At 41.3% G+C, this 20,279-nt stretch overlaps 1 protein-coding gene across 1 annotated transcript in view; it reads left to right on the forward strand.

Annotated features, from left to right (window-relative positions):
• Positions 1–805: 805 nt before the first annotated feature.
• The window catches only part of LOC309702480 (chromodomain Y-like protein 2), a 52,671-nt gene continuing 33,197 nt past the window's right edge, over positions 806–20,279 (forward strand). Inside the window, exon 1 of the mRNA XM_082527152.1 lies at positions 806–1,333. Coding sequence (XP_082383278.1) covers positions 1,310–1,333 — 24 coding nt within the window. The 5' untranslated portion in view covers positions 806–1,309. The remainder of the gene's footprint in view (positions 1,334–20,279) is intronic.

Consider the following 20,279-nt stretch of genomic DNA (forward strand, 5'->3'; position numbering starts at 1 on the left):
TATTCTTTCTTTTGAACTAATACAAATAATATTTTTATGCTAATTTTCATTTCTTTATTTTCATGTACTTGCATGAATTTCACTAGAAGAGTGTGGATTCCTATTTTTCAGTTGACAGGAGCAATTTGTTGTTCATTTGCTCTTTTTTATTTACAGCTTATTTTCAGATTTGTTTCAATCCATAAAATATTGTTGAAAACAGTTTCAAGTGATACAACTCTAGATTAATTTTCATATAATGACTGAAAACTTTTTCAGTATTTTAGGTTGTAGTTTTGGTGTCCTAGAGAAGGAAAATTACTCAAATTCTCCTGTTTGTAGTGGGTGTCTTTTTTAAGGTCTTTAGCAGCATTTTCACATTTGCTCTAAGGTAGAGCGGATATGAAAATGCTGCAAAAGCATTCATACTCTAAGGTTTTCATACTCTAAGGTAATTCATCCAAGGTTCTGCGAAAGATGTTGTGATCAAGACCTGGTCTGTGCCAAACAACCAGTTATTCTTCAGATTTTAGATAGGGGTTCCTACCCGGTTGTCATGGGACGAAAGATGGCCACACCCTGGACAGGTTGCTAGTCTGTGGAGGGCAAACACAGAGAGACAAACAGCCATTCACGGCTCTATGGCCAGTTTAGAAGTGCCAGACTCAGAAGGAAGCTGGGTGACCCAGAGAGAACCCATCAGAACCCCTGGAAACAGGGCAAAACAAAGCTTTTGTTTTTAATCGTTTTTAATTTATTAATAAATAAATAAATATTTTAAAGATATTTGATGCTGATGCAAAGTTCAGTAAGAAGGTCTACCAACATCAGTAGCTAGTGATGAATCATTACAAATAGTTCCGCTTAACTTGTTCTAGATATTTCCCGGCGAATACAAATAAGGTAGGTCAGATCTTTCTATGACGCCACAGTGGACAGGTAAAGGGGATCATAGAAAGGGATCTGACCCAGCTGGTGTGTGTAAACACAACGCGTATAACGTCTCCCGCTGAGTGGATTGCAACAGAGCTCAGATGAGCTGGGCGCATGCAGACCATCAGGCTACATTCTTAGTCCGGGACTAATTTTTAGTCCTGTACTTCGGTATATGTAAACAGCACCGCCCCGATGGTTGCTTGTTTTAAGCGTGGAACGATCCGCCGGGCTCGATTGACACTGTCTGATCTGCTGCTGCGGATTGCTCAGAATAACAAGGCTGCTCGCTAATTCCCGTCTATCGGGGCTTTCGCCGAAACACCGAGAGAGTAGGGTCCAAAAAAAGCCAACAAGGCAGGCAAGAACGCCGCGCCGCCGCTGTCTGCACCCAAGAATGGCTTCAGGAGACCTTTACGAGGTAGGATAAAAACATGTCTACGGAAAATCCTCTGTAATATTGACGAATAATGGAATTAGGAAGTAAAGGGAAGGGCGTCGCGTATGCAAAAAGCGGTGTCCTAAGCCCTTTAACAGGCGAAACTAACCCGTTTTCAAGCTTGGCAAAGACGAGATTGCCTAATTTAAGCTTATACTTTATGTCGCTTTTGATATACTTTGTCATAATTCTTCACGACTGTAGTAAATGGATAAGATGTAATTTACGGGCTGAACTCCTCAGTCTGTCGCCGAGTTGAAAGTCGTGGTAAAGTGACAGCAGCGCTGAGCGAACGGGCATGGTGAATAGCTACAGACGGAGTGATGGTTCTGAAGGTGCACATACGTGCCAAAAGATATTTTGTCATCACAGCCTCGACAGCGGCGTTAGTGTCACAGGCTGTTTGGCAGACAGAATCAGACACCGGTTTATTTTTGTCAAACGGCGTACGCAACTCGGTGCGAGCTTCTTTCATGGTTGATGCGTGATTTTTGTGAAATTTTGACTCTCGTAGTTATGGGCTTAAAAGTTGCCCGAATGGGTGACAGGAAGGTCACGCTGCCCCCGTGCGCAACATCACTCTGGGAGTGTGTGGGGGCCCGGCGAGGGGGGCGTTCAGAAATTGCACAAAGGCTGGCTCCCTCATCAGTTTTGTCAAATCTGACACATGCTGTCATTAGCTTTTGTCACTCTGGTGTGGTGTCTCGTGTTTGAGCTTATGGTAGAGACACAGATGGGTCTCCCAAGGACAAACAAGTGTACTTATTTAAAGTAATGTACAAAGTTTAAACATGTCACAAAGTCCATCTGAGGAAAAGCTTGGGCATCCACTGAGTGTTTTTAAGTAGATAACATTATCAGCTCACAACACTGCCAAATAATGCATGATGAGTGAAGCTGGATGTCAGCTAAAATACAATAGACTGAATAAGTGAGTGGCATTTATTGCATTTTCCCAAATAGTTAGAACCACTGACTTTAATATTCCGTAAATGAGTGCTCTTTGTCTCAGAAACACATTAAAACTAAAGTAAGATAACACAAGGTTGCCAAAAAGAGAACACATTGGGTTACGTTTTACACTTGATCATTACACCACCACCCCTCCACTCTCTTACTACTGCCACTATTATTTAGTTTGTTTAAAAAAAAATATTTACTTAATTGCTCCATTTTAGCATAAAGTTTGGCCTCCTCTACCGAAAAATCCAAGGTCCACTACTGACGATGTGTCCCAAATTGTAAAAATTTAGATCAGATCTCTAATCCCTAAACCTAACCAGGGAAAATGGCAGGCTAGCTTGGGTAAAAGAACGAAAGTTGAGGCTCACAAAGATGTGTGCTGCTAAAGTTTCTGGGCTGCTTTCCTCATAAGCTATCCCTCAAGATTTTCTCCATTAAAAGCAATGCATTGTCCAGGATTGTAACATCTAGTGCTTTACTGAATCATTACATTGGTGTCATGCATTCATGAACTACCACTGAGCTATGAAAGCTACTTTCAAGACATTATGCAGTAATTACTGTTGATGTGTGGGGAAAATCCGTCAGCATGCTGTTCACTTGTAACTGTGTGAGTGTACCCTTACACAGGTGAAGTTATTCTGAGCAATTCTGTACTTTTGTTTTGAAGTTTGACTCTTGACACCTCTTCTTGTTCTAAGCGGGCTGTTGCCTTTATGTGAAACCTGCCTCATGTGGCAGCCTGTACTATAAACCTCAAGACTGATCAGTTTTGTATAGAGCTGAAATGACTGCTCATTGCTGAGCAGGTTTTGCTAACAATAATCTGTCTTTGAGTCATTTCTCTGCTAAAATGACTACAGCTGCATCTGATGCCACAGTTGCCAACTGCCACAGTTAAACTGTATTTAACTGGAGAAGCTGACCAGTGTTTACCTGTGCTGCATACCTTTTAGTTTAAAAATGACCATGGAAAAGGGTTGTTTGACATTGCTGCAAGAGTTAATTAACTCTTGCAAATTTAATTCAGTAATAAGTTTTGCGGCCTGTTACCTGATCCATGATAAATTAAACATGATAAATTGAATGTCAGTTCCTCTCGCACTCAGTTCCTTCTTCCATTGTACTTGGAGCTTGGTACCCAATCTCGGGTGCGAGTGATGATATCTACCCCCTGACCTGTCGTCCTGGCTCCACCTTGCCGTAGCATGTGTGTTGTATTTCGTCAACCTCTAGCTGTGAGAGCAGTCCCTTCTTCCGAATGTTGTTTCACCGTCAGTAGTGGGTATCGAAGATTCCATAGGTCCCTCATCCTATTTATGTAACCCGTCCGCTGGGGTTACTTGCGTAGTAGCATTCCAACAGCGCCCTATTTTCGTCTCTTGTCCTCTGATGGCTTCTCGTTCCAGTAGCCCACTTCTTATCAGGGAGCCCTGGTTCCTTAGTACCTGACGAGGACCTTGTTAATGCGGGCGACGTCCGAGCCAGTATGGCTTCATATTTATCTGTTTTGCTCATGTCTGCGATGGGCTTGGTTAGCATAGTGGGTCTAGCCTAGGACCCTTACTGGATACACACAACCCAGTTGGGAATCGAACTTGCGACTCCCGCTCTTACCACTACGCTATCCAGCTGCTTAATGGTAATAACAAGATCTGGGCTATCAACACCTAGGCCCTGCCTGTGATCAGGTACCCTGCTGGGATAATAAGCTGGCCAAAGGATGAGATGGAAGCCACAGACATCAAGACCAGGAAGCTCCTGACCATGCATCAAGGGTTTCACTCCAAGTCCAGCACCCTGAGGCTGTCTGCTAAGGGGAAGGAAGGAGGCCGGGGACTGGTGCGCGTCAGTACCACAGTCCAGGATGAGACCACAAACATCTATGACTACATGAGGAAGATGGCCCCAACCGACCACATGCTCAGTGAATACCTCAGGCAGCAGAAATCCAAGAAAGAGGAGGAACCATCATGGAAGGAAAAGCCCCTGCACGGTATGTACCACCGGCAGATAGAGGAAGTGGCTGACATCCAGAAGTCCTACCTGTGGCTGGACCAGGCTGGACTGAAAGACAGCACAGAGGCACTAATCACAGCAGCACAGGAACAAGCTCTGAGCACAAGATCCATAGAGGCTGTGTAATCCAGCACATAACAGCAGGATGCAAGATGCTAGCAGGCAGGGCATACATGGAACACCATAACGAAGTGGTGGGCATAGTATACAGAAACATCTGTGCAGAGTAGGGCTGTTCGATATAACGATGTATATCGGATGACGATATAAAAACGTCTATCGTTTCATTTTATGCTATCGTTTGTTTCGTGGTGTCGCAAAATAAACTGTTTACAGCAATATTTTTTCATCCTTTTGATGGTCACTGTAGTGGCTACATTAATTTCTCCTTTCTCTTATATTTAATATAACCACACTACTGACGGACAAGCACCTGTTTTATGCGTTGTGGTTAGCAACAACGACGGTAACACCATCGCGTGTCCGCTTGTTTATGTTCCACATAAACCTTTCACAATAAAGCTCAAGATCCTGTTGAGACTTTTCAAAATAAACTGAATCACGTGAAAGAGCAGATTATTTACGGAGAGTAGTAGAAGTAGTAGTAGAGGTAAAAAAGAGCTGCCAGGTGCGAAAAAATAAACCTTAGACTCAAACGTTAGAACAGGCTTTTCCCCGCAGCACGCCGTGTAATAAATACTCACAAAGAAAACGGCGGCCTTTACAACTTATGTCTAAAAATGTATAGTTTCATGCATCAGTTAAAACACTCGACTCCAGGTACACTACGCGCAGCTGGAAACACTTCCCGCAAGTCGAGCTGCCCGAGATTCACATAATTTACAGAAAATGTTACATTTTTGTGATTTATATCGTTATCGGGACGATAGAATTCTTATATCGGGATATGAGATTTTGGTCATATCGCACAGCCCTAGTGCAGCCTGGAAGCTAGTGGAAATGGTGGATGGAAAAAAACAAAGGGGACACCCCTCCCCATATAATACAAGTGATTATTATTAACTGAAATGACAAAAGTGGCACACTTATGGAAGAGTTTAGGGTAGAGTCACTCGTGCATCTAAGGGTTAAGAAAACCTCTTCAAAACATCTAGCCCATTTAAGAACACTGTCAAGTAGGTAGGTGTATGATTGTCATAGTCTACAATCAAGAGGATCTTTCATGAATTTAAAGAGGGTTTACAACAAGATGCAAAGCATTGATTACATTCAAGAACAAGAAGGCCAGATAAGGCTTGGCCAGAAAACATCTTAAAGAGCCTGCACAGTTCTGTAAAAGCAATCTTTCAACAGATGAAACCAAGATTGATTAGTACCGGAATGATGGGAAGAGTAAAATATAAACAAGGAAAGTGAAAAAGTTCATCGTGTGAAGAATGCCACATCATCTGTCAAATGTTGTGGAGGCAATAATATGGCATGGAAATCTATTGCTGGCAGTTTCTAATGATGACGTGACTGCTTATAAAAGCAGCAGGATGACTTCAAAAGTGTTCAGGACTGTACTCTCTGCTTAGATTCTGTCAAATGCTGCAAAACCGATTTGACAGTGCTTCACAGTGCAAATAGATTATGACCCAAAACATATGGAAAAGCAACTCAAGAATTTCTCAAGGCAAAGAAATAGGATATCCTTCGATGACAAAGTTAGAAACCTGATCTAAACTCATTAGAGCATGCCTTTCAGTTATTGATGACATAACTGAAGGCAGAAACCCACAAACAAATAGCAGGTACAGGACGCTGCAGTAAAGGCCTAACAGAGCATCTCAAGGGAGGAAATGGAGCATTTGGTGATGGCCGTGGGTTCTGAAACTTCAAGCAAGTATTAAAAACAACTCAAACTTCACTTTATATATCAGTGACGTTAGTCACTTTATAAATCACTTTGATCCTTTGTAAATGGGAAAGTACTTATAAAAATGGCTGCACTTCCTAAACACTTAATGCAACATTTCTCTCAAAGGCTTTAAATAAAACCTTTAAACAATCAAATCATTGATTTAAAATCTGCTGTGGGGGTGTAGAGAGGCAAAAATACAAAAATGTGTAATTGTCCAAAAACTTCTGGGCTGTGCATTGCATTTTATTTAGCATGCTCATTAGTATTTAATTTCATGATGAAAACAAAAGCAAGGTGATCACAGGCAGCATTGTTTTTCACATTTATAAAGAAAGGCACCAAGTCTTGATGCTTTTATTTGAAGAGGAACACCTTAAGGTTTCTCATAGGTTTCTGTTGGAATGTTTGGAAACCCGTGTTTTTATCTTTTGCTGTGCAAAGTTCTCTAGCTAGAAAATGAAATTTTAAAAACATGTTGAGGAGTCAATGAGATGGAATCTGTGCCAAAAGGCATTGGAGTAAATATGTAGTCATGTCCAAGAGTAAGTGAGAGAGGCTGAGACCAGTGCTGTATATGAAAATTCAGTACTTCAGTGGTATCATTTGACGTTGGGGAAAAAAGTTAAATATTTGACCTGTAATTATGTTGCTGGATTCAATATTTGGTCTGTAATGCTTTCTCTGGAGGGTATTTCTTAAATTTCACTTATCTATTGAATCCCTTCTTTAGTTCTCAGTAAACCAGATCATCGTTTTCCTTCTTAGTTGAAAATAGTTATTGGTGAGTTGTGTTGAGTGTGCGCGCGCGCGCACACACACACACACACACACACACACACGCCACTTTGTTTGGTACACTTGCTTAACTGCTTGTTAATGCAAATATCTAAACTATCTAGTCTGCCAATAGCATGGCAGCAACATGCATTTAGGAAGGTAGATATGATAAATTCTGCTCTGGTTCAAACCAAACATCAAAATGAGGATGAAAGGTCATTTAAGTGTTTTTGAATGTGGCTTGGTTGTTGGTGCCAGATGGGTTGTCTGAGTATTTCAAAAACTGCTGAGCTGCTGGGATTTTTCCATACAAGCATCTTCAGTGTTTACAGAGAATGGTGCAAAAGAGAGAAAGCATCCAGTGAGTGGCAGTTCTCTGGGTGAAAATGCCTCGTTGATGTCGGAGGTCAAAATACAGTAGCCAGTCTGCTTCGAGTTGAGGGGAATTAAAAAGTAACACAACCCAAGGCATGCAGACGAGTGTCTTGGAATGTACAAAACACAACCTTGAACACACAAAGCCATCAAATCATCAAAGACTTAAAGTTGTTGAAGTTGTCAGGGCACCCAGACAGAAATATGAATTAGCTAAGAATGGCAAATGACCAATAACTTATACACAGATAACTTTATTTTTTATTTTTTATTTTTTGCCTGTCCTGTATGACACTGTAGCAATCAGAATTATTGTCTGAAGGCCAAGAAAATGCCCAACAATTTACTTTCCCAAGTGGACCTTTTGCCAAACTGCTCCACTTGATTTTCATAGTTTATTCGATCTTTATTATTTATTTTTATTTTAAGTTATTACAGTTAGAAAGGCCAGGACTCGGGGATGGGAAAGAGAAATAAAAAGAACAGAGAAGTTGGGAAGAGAGTTAAGAGAAGGAGAGGGAAAGCCAAATGGAGGAGGAGAGGGATAGAGAGAAAAGACACTAAAAGTTTGCTTCACTACCTGCTGAGAAAAAAAACAAGCAAAAAGAAAACAGCACAGAAGGGAAATTATAGCAACAACCAACATAAGCATAGGTATCTGTAAATAATAAATACTTAATCTTACTGAGCAGCACACAAGACCGACAATGCATGATATGTTTAGAGGCAGCAGCCAACCAAGCTAACCTGGAAAGAGCTGACGAGAGCTCTAGACGGGGGGGTCACCCAGCAGCCATGGTGCAGAAGCTACAGGGGGCTGCGGCAACGTGCCTGCAGGCTCGGCCATCAGACAGCTGTGCCAGAGTGGACCGAGCCCCGGGCCCAGAGGCTGAGCCAGGCCACGCCAAGCAGCCACTGGGAGTGAGCCTGTAGATACCTGAGCGCCCAGCCCCGGACACCAAGAACCACTAGTGCACTAACGGCTGAGGGCATCAGCCACTGGCAGGGAGTGTAGTGGGGGGGGGGAATAGGCCTCCACACCTGGGGGGTGCCCAGATGTTCCCAGAGAGGTGAAGTCTAAGACCTGTCCTGACACATAGTCATAGACATAGAGAAACTGGCACACACAGACACAAGCATGCATTTCCACCCTCATGCACACATATACGAATATTCAGCACTCGTCCAACGTGGAGACAAGCAGAAATGAACACTGTATGCACACCCTCACTCCCCAAACATACTCTATAACCCAGGTCCAGGTACCATCACCCCCAGAGGGGCAATTTGCCCCCAGACCCAGGAGATGTTGCCCTTTTCCCTGGGGTGGAGACAAGCAGACCGCCCCGGTCCTGCAACAGCAGTGAGGCCCAGCATCCCAGACCCCGATGGCGAACAGAGAACGGGGGTGTGAAGATCGCATAACTCTCTCCGCCCGCTCATATGTGGTGTTGCTGCGTGCTGTTCTAAAGTGCATTTAAAGCACAGGAAGGGCATGGTGCTTCCTGCCCGAAAGCAGCAGGTGTCAGCACGGCCCCTCCCGAGAACCCTCAATGTCTACATGTATTTAAAATTGAGAGGTGGGCACCAACACCAGAGGTGAGGTTGAATACACAGACTGTATTCAACCTGGACGCCGTATAGTGTGCCCACCCCCACGGCCATGTATGTATCTGCTATGAGAATATTAGTAATGTGGATGTCTAGGTTGTGAAATAAAATTGAGGCACAGGTGGCCAGAAGGGGACAGAGGAGGAATGTCTCCCCTGCACCTCAGTGATGCACCTGTACACCAAGGCCCTGCATCTGTGGGGGTGTGATGGAGTGGGAAGAGGGAGGCAGTTGGGGGGGGCTCAGCTCAGATAACTTATTTTTGATTGACTAAACAGCACGCTGATGACGGGTGTGGTTGGCAGCATCATAATTTTGAATTATTGGATAGTCTGTCTGTCACATTTTCACAAGAATAGATAATGGTGGTTAAAGGTCAAAGTTACTGTGGTCTAGCATCCATTACATTAAAGCGTTTTTTAATGCTTTCCACATCTGCAATTCTTTTAGGGTCCGCTTGGGTCTCAGTGATGTAAATTTCGTCATCAGATATGAAGGACCACATAAGAAGGGGTGCACATAAGTGGTCCGCAGGTGCGCATACACTGTCAAAATAAAAAACGCGCACCAGGTAAGAAATTGCAACACGCGTTTGCGTACATAAGATTTTCTGGAGGAGGACAGACATTTGTTTAGAACTCTTAAAGATGTCAAAGAAGCAAGCTCCTTTAAGCAATTACTTTGGTGTTCCTCCAGCTCCAAAGAAATGTCAGAAGGAGCCCGAACCGCAAAAGAAGCGCCTATTCTCGGAAAAGTGGTTGCAGGAGGTGAGCTGGCTTCAAACAAATGATGAACGCACAGAGATTTGCTGCAGAATATGCCGTGAAAATCCCACTCTAGCGGACAAAAACAGTACCTTTTATATGTACGCAAACGCGCGTTGCAACTTCTTATCTGGTGCGCGTCTTTTATTTTGACAGCGCATGCGCACCTGCGGATCACTTACGTGCACCCCTGCACATAAGCATGTGCCTGCCATTTTTTTGCAACCATGCTGATTCGTCCGTGGAGATTTTGCATTAAAATGCATTAACTACACATGTGCCCAGGCTGTGGATTTCGAAGAATTAGAACCGGAATGCCTACACGGCTGTTGGGTCTTCAGTTGTCCATAACATAGTATAATCCAGGCTTAAGTGAATACAATACTGTGCAAAACTCTTGAGCCATGCTTCATGTCTTTATAGCTTGATGAGAAATGACTGCCACAATTTATTTAAAGTGGTGCAAAAATACATGAATATACAATACATAAAGCAAAAAGCTTTATACATAGCCTGAACTCTCTTAGACAGCTTTTTTTTGTAATTTCATTATGTAGTCTTTGGTAATAATTCTCCAGGCTTCTTGAGGGACGTTCAGCAGATGTTTACTCCCTTTTGTTCTCTGTCGAGCTGATCCCATAATATTTTGTTGTTGAGCTCCAGGCTCTGACTGGTAATGTTCCATTGTGTTTTTGTTTTAGCCAGGTTTGCTTTTTACATTACACCATTAAAACAGAAGTTTTTATGTCTGAATTGGAACCCAGCATAGAAATAGAAGTCAAAGAATGTGACACAAGCTTTTACTATCATGGGTTTGACATCATTGTTATGCAATACACAATGCAGAAAAACCATGCCATTGATTAAAAGATAAGCCTACGATTCCAATGGACTGGAGAATTTGAAACTTGCTCTCGCCTACAAATGTTCTCAATTCCCAGTACTAGTCAAAGATCAGTGTGACTTTCCAAAAGACATTTATGTCCATAGCTCACAAATCTTTAAAAGTAGGAAATAATAGTTTTTTTGTTTTGTTTTTTAAATAAAGGATGTATTCACAGGATTAAAGCAAAAGCATATTTTATCATTAGCATTAATTCATCCAACGGCCAGAAACAACAGAAAGGTGCTTAGATTTTTGTAAGAAGCGCAGACTTTAAAGCTAACATAAGAGGAGTCATGGGTAACTTAAAAAAAACTCATAAGAAGTTGTATAATCTTACATCTGTTGATAATTTTGATGAATCAATAATTTAAGATGCTAATCTCTCCACATACGCACTGTATCAAGAGGATTAGCATGCTACCCAAAGACCAGTGCAGCAGAATATAGTCTTACAGAGTCTGTGAAGGAAAAAATTGTAGACTTGTAGAGCTGGATTTCCCAAGAAAATGAAATTGTGCTAATACGTACTGTGGATTTTGTTACATTTGTGTCTGCAACCTGTCTGCATTCAGTGTTTGAATAACTCAGATTATTATGCAGTCAAGTGCTGGACTGAGATCGTGCCTCTGCAAGTGAAGGAAAATGTTCAGCAGTGGAAACTCTAGTTCAGCTTGGTGTTTCTGTGATACAAATGCTGTTGCAGACCCAGCATGTCTGATATGTGAGGTGTGATGGTCCTCTGCCTCAGCTAGGCCTGCTGCATGTTTCCTGCTGTTTGCTCCTCTGTGTTGCCCTGTTGCAGGTTCCTGCTAGCTGGAGTTCATTTCCTCTGGAGCACTGAAGAACCAGCTGTCTCAGTCTTGCTGCCTCTCTTTACAGCCATGCCATTTGTTTGGTTCTCCTCAGCCTAATTATTTTAAGCTTTCCACTACACAACACCATATAACCTAATATTCAAATTTATCCAACTGCAAATACACTAACAACACCACAGGTCTCATAAAGTTAATTATGGTTTCTCTTTCAGTGAATACACTGGTCAATTTTGGCTAAAGCTGTATTTCTCCTGTTACTTGTTCTGGCTCATGAGTTGTGTCGAATCCTGGATGCAACCCATTGCAGTTGTTTTGGTTTGTGACATGTAGAATAGTAAAGTCCGTTATCTGCTTTGTGTGCTCGAGAATATAGTGTATTAGCATATTTTGTTAAGGCACCATTGGAGGTAAAATATTTAGAAGTTTATGTCAATTCTGGTGTGCCAGCTGTGGTATAACTGCTTTATTAGCTAAAATCTATCAGTGTGCATTGCCAGTACCTGCAGGCATTGATAATAGAAAACCAGTTCTAATATTTCCTAAGTGGCAACAATTTTTGATTGCCATCCCTAGGTGGTGGTGGATGGATTATCTACAACTACTTACTAGAGATGGACCGATCCGATATTACGTATCGGTATCGGTCCGATACTGACCTAAATTACTGGATCGGATATCGGAGAAAAATAAAAAATGTAATCCGATCCATTAAATATCACGAAAGCACCTCACAAAACTTGCAACACGCCGTAACTCACCTCAGAACGTCGGAGCAGTATGCATCACGTGATAGAGCAGCTGTGGCATGCGGGACCTGTCGGTGGTCTGGATAGCATGTGGAGCTTCGCTAGCAACCTGGCATTTCATCTCCGACAAAGTTATCCCCGAGAGAAGTAAAGCAAGTGTGTAAGTCCATCTCTGAATGTTTGTAAAGCATTCCCACGTTAAGCTTAACGAGCGACTGCCTCTCGCTCTCCGGCTGCTACTTCAATCATGAAACTGCTAATGATCAGCTGATCGGCTTTTCTGTCGTGAGTCCTGTCTCTTGTTTGTTTTTGGTCCACTTTGCGCCAGAAAGAGCAAACCAGCGGCTGAACAACAGCAGCACGTTTAAGCTTGATCAGCTGTTGTTAGAATTTATTTAATATTACTTTCTACACCAGGATCTTTTTCTATGTAGCTGACGGCTGGTAACTGTGCAGGGGCGGATCTAGCAAAGTTTAGCCAGGGGGGCCGATGGGGCATTAACTGGGAAAAGGGGGCACAAAGACATACTTTTCTTTCTTATTCTCATTTAAAATGTCGAGCTTTTAATAAATAATTATCTGACACCCAAAGTTTTAATTTGATGTAAAATGAATAGAAGTCAATTACTGTATATAGTGACTATTAAGTCTAATATATATACCCTAGTAAGCTATAGTACATTTTCCTTTGGGAAGGTACCATCTGTGCAGTCTGCAATTTTGTTGAAGAAAGATGTTGAATCTATTTAATATTTCTTGAAAAATAATTGATTTCTGTGCTTTTTTTTCACACTGCATCAAATTAAGGTTGATTACGTTGATTAAGCATCATGAGGTGGAGCGTGAGGGGTGGTTCCCTATTTTTTATTTATTTATTTTTGTTGTTGCTGGGAGTTGGAACCCTATTAGTTAGGTTGCTTAATATTTACGCTAAGTACTCTTTAAAATACCAGAATAGGGAGGATGGTGTAGGTCTAAGTTTATTAGATTGATCAGTATTGCTGAACTATGAAATATTTTTTTTGTATACAGGTATAACAGAATAGCTTTAGTGTAGTTGTTGTTTTAAACTTGAGTATGAACTTGCAGACTTGCAAAATGCAGCAAGATATTTTAAAAAACAGTTTTGTTGATTAAAAAACACTATATCGGATTCATATCGGTATCGGCAGATATCCAAATTTATGATATCGGTATCGGTATCGGACATAAAAAAGTGGTATCGTGCCATCTCTACTACTTACAGGTGGTTTGGGCAAATGTGTGTGTGTTACCTACTTGGTTATATCCTTGCATCCTCTTCCCACTTATTTTGCTTCCTTGTGGTATCAGGTTGCTGAGGATGTGGTGAAAGGGGTTGAAACAATGCTGGGTGTCGACCATTGTGATGGCCAAACCCGTGGCCACACTCTAAAGTCGGTAACTTTTGTATTTTCATTCTTCATTTGAACATAGTAATACATTTTAGTTGCCAATAACTTTATTGATTGGTTTGGATACATTTGTTCTATTTGTAAGCGCGCGCACATTTAGTTTACTTATGTATTCATACTACTTCGTTTCTTTGCTTTCTGACTAACCTTTGTCTTTTATTTCTTACCTGCCATCATCCCTGGGAGTTGCTGGACAAAAGATGGTAGCCAGGGTTTGAAACCATTAAATATGAAGGAAGTTAATAATTAATTGGACCACACCACCACTTCCTGCTGAAGGGGGGAATGTGTGTTTTCTTTACTTTAAAAACAAAGTATTTGTATTTAATTAAATATTTGAGTTTAGGGTTTAATGGGGTTTTTTGATTTTCTTCTTTAGTGTTTAGTTTATTAACAAACTAGATTGTACTGCATCGGTTGTGATTTATGATTGGTTTTGTTTGTTACCCCTCATGTGTCACAATGGTCTGATCAGCCATTATATATACCCTTGTATGTCATTTCATGTGGAGGTCAATTATGTTTGTTTGTAGCAGTCATTTGGTTTGTTAAGTTTGCAGTCGTTGCCTGAGTTCAGTTTTGTTTCTTTGCCCGCTTTTATGAGCTCAACATTTATTAGTCTTGTAAATATAATTTTTGGGGGTTAAATAAATGGAAACTATATTTTTCTAATAATTCCTGGGCTCCTCCTGTTTTTCAACTCGGTCCATCACAACCATCAACTTTTGTTTTTACAAACGGTTCATTGATTATTCGGCTAGTTTTTGGTTTTGTTTTGTTACACCTGTTGAAAAGTCAGAAGTAATGTTAGACTGGCATTGAAAACATTCCGTCTCCTATTGTATTTCATTTGAGATCAGTCTGTTATTATGACTCCATTCTTATGGAGAGGCGTGTGATGGCTTACTGCCTTGGCTGGGCCTGGTGTTTGTCCCTCAGTATTTCCTTGCAGGTTCCTCCTAGGTGGAGTTCATCAGTTCAATTGGGAGTACCTGACCAGTCTTACTGGAGCATTTAAGACCTGCCTTTCTTGCTCTCCATCCACCCAGTATCATGCTATTTGTTTGGGTTAAGCCTGGTAATCTTAGATTTTACATTACAGTATTTTTCCAACTGTTGACACACCTCATAAAGTTAATGATGTTTTATGCCTCTTTTAGTCAATACATTTCTAAATATTGGTTAAAGTTGTGTTGTGTGACACCTTGTGAGCCAGAGTATGACAGTGGTTAGAAATCCACTCTAACTACTGTCACTATCTGTCGTCTCTTTATGGTTACAGCTGTAACCATAAAGAATTTTCACATTGTATACCTGTGTTGACATCCTTCACAGACCTTTGTATATGCTTGTTCCCACTTGTTAAGTCTGAGATGATGCTGAAAATGAAATTGGCAGTTGAGGGAGGACGTGCCCACCTCCACTCTCCCAGCTCATATTTAAATACTAATTGTTACGAAACCTCTCTGGTGTATGCTACTTAGCCCTTCTGTCTACCTCCTCCACTTTTATATTTTTCTCTGCATGTGATTCAGTTACATTTCTAAGTGCACCATTATGTTGGACTGTAAGCGTTTAACTCGCATGCATGTTCTAGCAACCACCTTAAAGCTCACCTGTCAAAAGGCTGTTTACACCTCTAAATGATGGTTTCAGAGTATGGTTAAGGTCACAGCTGGACTTTCTAATTATCTGTTTCTTGGTAAACATACAATAACAGATTTCAGGTCCACTGTAATTTCCGTTTAAGTGAATATTCAAAAATATCACTGCACGAAAATCTGAAAATCTTTTTTTAAAGGGCTTGGTTTTCACCGGTTTTATGTGTGGGTGAAAGGGCAAAATGCATTAAAAAAAAGCTACATCTACAAAAGTACCCATGTAATCCTTGATGTAGCTTAAATATTTTTATTAAATATTTTTGCACCTAAAGCTGAATTTAATATAGAGTCCAGAAGTTGGACAAAAACTAGAAATGCAGTCGAGACAAATCATGTTATTTTATTTCTTTTAGGTTAAAAAGCCAATGTAGAGATGATCTGAAATGGTTGACTTAACATTACTTGCTGGTCAGTATTGGCAATAAAAGCCAATCAGTGTCATTAATTTTTTAATGATGTGCTGGTAATGAGCAGCAAGAGAATCTGATTGAGAAAGCAAGGAATGCTGCATGTTCATACAGCAGGGATGTCAGTCACAAGGTGGTCTCACCCTAGTGGAGACTATATACCCACTAGGGATGGCTATAAGTCAAGAGGGGGTAAAGTAGGTCATCTTCTAATCGGAAGGTTGATGGTTTGATCCCTGGTTGTTCCACTTTCCAGTCTGAATGTCTTAGAATTCTTCGGCCAGATCTTGAACCCTGAGTTGTTCTCTGATGTGTTCATCAAATTATGAATGTGTGTGAATTTAAGATAGAAAGCACTTAGGTATAGAAACAAATGCTTGTGTGAATGAGTGAGTGAGGCATGTTTTATGTAAGAGTTTTGAGTGAACTGTGATAGTGTTGGGATGGCGCCCTTTTGCCTTCAGGACTGCCTTATTTCTGTGTGGCATAGATTCAACAAGTTGCTGAAAATACCTCGCATCTCCTGTTCTCACCACATCCCAAAGGTGTTCTGCTGGATTGAGATCTGGTGACTAAGGAGGCCGTTTCAGTCTAGTGAATTCATTGTCATGTTTAAGAAACCAGTTTAGATTATTTCAGCTTTGTAACATGGGACATTATCCTGCTGGGACCAGTCATCCAAAGATAAATGCACTGTGATCATAAAGAGATGAGCATCGTTAGCAACAATGCTCAGGTAGGCTGAGATTTACATGATGCTCATTTGGTACTAAGGGCACTAAAGTGTTAAGAAAATATAAATATCCCCAGTACCATGCATGTCATCTAGTAATAAGGAATTTAGTGCTTTGATCCTTGAATGCTACAGTATGCAGAATACAGTAAGCACTTGGGTGAAGAAAAAAGTGCTTGTACAAATGTGTTTGAATGGGTGAATGAAGCAAGTTTTATGAAATTTGAGCTTTGGTTGCTCAAGTAGAGTTTAATAGCACAATATAAAAACCAGTCCAATTACATTTACCATTAAATTTTGGTCAGCCAGGGGGAATTATTGACTCAGTTTCCTGTTCTTGGCTGACAGGAGTGGCATTCAGTGTGGTCCAGTGTGGTATTCTGCTGCTTTAGCACACCTCAAGGTTTAATGTGTGATGTTTTCAGCATACCTTGGTTGTAACAAGTTGTTTTTGGGTTACCCTTCTGTTGGCTCAAAGTAGTCTGGCCATTCTCCTCTGACTTCTGGCATCAACAAGGTATTTCACCCAGTGAGCTGCCTATCACTCGATATTTTCTCTTTTTTTGTGTATGGGAAAATGCCAGTAAATCAGCAGTTTCTAAAAAATTCAAACCACTTATCTGATGCCAACAACCAATGCAATAAGTCACTTAAATCACCTTTCATCCTCATTCTGATTCTGGGTTTGAACTTAAGCAGGTCTTCTTGATCATGTCTGCATGCCTAAATGCATTGAATTGCTGCCATTGCAGATATTTCCATTAACAACCATTTAAACAGGTGCAGCTAACAAACTGATTGGTAAGTATAATTTACATAATGAACCGAATGTTGTATTCAGTAAAACATGATCTAGTGATTGAGACCATAAACTCATCAGGAAAGTGTTTACTGAGGCCAAAGTTCATTTTCCTATCGACCTCTATACAACTAGACTCCCATTTTGCGGCCAGAGGAGTTGCCCACTGCTGGTTAATAACTGTTACATTTTTTACATTGCCACATACAGGATATTGCGGGTTTTTTTGTTTTTGTTTTTGATAAATGCTATTTTTGGGGGAGTCTCACCAAAGAAATATGCAAAGTTACTAAATCTAGTGACGGTATTGTAAAGCTGGGAACATGAAGAAGCAATGCAAACCAGCCACCTTTTCTCTATGATTTTATGGGCTTAGAACTTTATCACATTGCTAAAACTTGTGATGAAGCTTTAGCAAATCCTAACCAGTTACTACTCCTAACCAGTAGTGACTGGTTAGGAAGGTTTAAAAAAACTGTCATTAGAAATTTTCAGTTAAAGCCATTTCCAGAGTTTGATCTTTATTTTAATTAAATTTGTAACATCCAGTGACCACAGGGTTCACAAAGCAAAGGAGAGAATGTGATACTGATGCTAAATGATGCTTTAAAATTAGACAAAGGCTATAAAAATATGTCTCTAGCTTGCAGTTTTCTATTATTCAATTCAATTTAATTCAATTTTATTTATATAGCGGAAAATCACAGCAACAGTCGCCGCAAGGCGCTTTATATTGTAAGGTAGACCCTCCAATAATACATACAGAGAAAAACCCAACAATCAAATGACCCCCTATGAGCAAGCACTTTGGCGACAGTATGAAGGAAAAACTCCTGTTTACAAGGAAGAAACCTCCAACAGAACCAGGGTCGGGGAGGGGCGGCCATCTGCTGCGACCGGTTGGGGTGAGAGAAGGAAAGACAGAAGACAGAGATTAATAACAAGTACAATTTAATGCAGAGAGGTCTATTAACACAGAGTGAGTGAAAAAGGTGACTGAAAAGGAAAAACTCAATGCATCATGGGAATCCCCCAGCAGCCTATGCCTATTGCAGCATAACTAAGGGAGGATTCAGGGTCACCTGATCCAACCCTAACTATATGCTTTAGCAAAAAGTAAAGTTTTAAGCCTAATCTTAAAAGTAGAGATAGTGTCTGTCTCCCGAATCAAAACTGGAAACTTTTCAGTTTCCATAGAAGAGGGGCCTGAAAACTGAAGGCTCTCCCTCTCATTCTACTTTTAAATACTCTAGGAACAACAAGTAAGACAGCAGTGCAAGAGCGAAGTGCTCTAATAGGGTGATATGGTACTACAAGGTCATTAAGATAAGATGGGGCCTGATTATTTAAGACCTTGTATGTGAGGAGCAGGATTTTGAATTCAATTCTGGATTTAACAGGAAGCCAATGAAGGGAAGCCAAAACAGGAGAAATATGCTCTCTCTTTCTAGTCCCTGTCAGGACTCTTGTTGCAGCATTTTGGATTAGCTGAAGGCTTTTCATGGAGTTTTTAGGACTTCCTGATAATAATGAATTACAGTAGTCCAGCCTGGAAGTAATAAATGCATGAACTAGTTTTTCAGCGTCACTCTGAGACAGGATATTTCTAATTTTAGAGATGTTGCGCAAATGGAAGAACGCAGTCTTACATATTTGTTTAATATGTGCATTTAAGGACATGTCCTGGTCAAAAATGACTCCAAGGTTCTTCACAGTGTTACTGGAGGCCAAGGTAATGCCATCCAGAGTAAGAATCTGGTTAGATACCATATTTCTAAGCTTTTCAGGGCCGAGTACAATAACCTCAGTTTTATCTGAATTAAGAAGCAGAAAGTTAGCGGCCATCCAGGTCTTTATGTCTTTAAGACATTCCTGCAGTTTAACTAATTGGTGTGTGTTATCTGGCTTCATAGATAGATTGAGCTGGGTGTCATCAGCATAGCAGTGACAGTATATGCTATGTCTTCTGATGATACTGCCTAAGGTAAGCATGTATAATGTAAATAGAATTGGTCCTAGCACTGAACCCTGTGGAACACCATAACTAACCTCAGAGTGTGAAGAAGACTCTCCATTTACATGAACGAATTGGAGTCTATTAGATAGATATGTACTTTCCCCCCCTGCCCGCCCCACCCGAGTGCAGCACAGTCTCCCAACCGTGGTGCTTTGCTCTGTGTCATCCAGTGGGCATTTTCTTTGCAAGTAGTGTCACTTTGTCGGCATCTCTCCGATTTGTAGATCCACCACCGCTCTGTGATTAACCCCCGCCCTGCCCCTCCGTCTCCTCGAGTGAGGCTGGCCCAGGATGGGGGGGCAGCACGGTGTCACGGTGGTTAGCACTGTTGCCGCACAGCAAGAAGGTCCTGAGTTCAATTCCACCATCAGGCCGGGGTCTTTCTGTGTGGAGTTTGCATGTTCTCCCCATGTTTGCGTGGGTTCCCTCCGGGTACTCCGGCTTCCTCCCACTGTCCAAAGACATGCAACTTGTGGGGATAGGTTAATTGGATAATCCAAATTGCCACTAGGTGTGAATGTGCGAATGAAAGTGAGTGCGAATGGTTGTCTGTCTCTGTGTGTTGGCCCTGCGACAGACTGGCGACCTGTCCAGGGTGTACCCCGCCTCTCGCCCTATGACAGCTGGGATAGGCTCCAGCGCCCCCCGCGACCCTGAAAAGGATAAGTGGAAGCGAATGGATGGATGGATGGATAGATAGATATGATACAAACTAGAGATGGACCGATCCGATATTACGTATCGGTCCGATACTGACCTAAATTACTGGATCGGATATCGGAGAAAAATAAAAAATGTAATCCGATCCATTAAATATCACAAAAGCAGCTCACAAAACTTGCAACACGCCGTAACTCACCTCAGAACGTTAGCACGTCGGAGCAGTATGCATCACGTGATAGAGCGGCTGTGGCATGCGGGACCTGTCGATGGTCTGGATAGCATTTGGAGCTTCGCTAGCAACCCGGCATTTCATCTCCGACAAAGTTATCCCCGAGAGAAGTAAAGCAAGTGTGTAAGTCCATCTCTGAATGTAAAGCATTCCTGCGTTAAGCTTA

The sequence above is a fragment of the Aulonocara stuartgranti genome (assembly GCF_965226115.1).
Source record: "Aulonocara stuartgranti genome assembly, chromosome: 1".
Classification (NCBI taxonomy): domain Eukaryota; kingdom Metazoa; phylum Chordata; class Actinopteri; order Cichliformes; family Cichlidae; genus Aulonocara; species Aulonocara stuartgranti.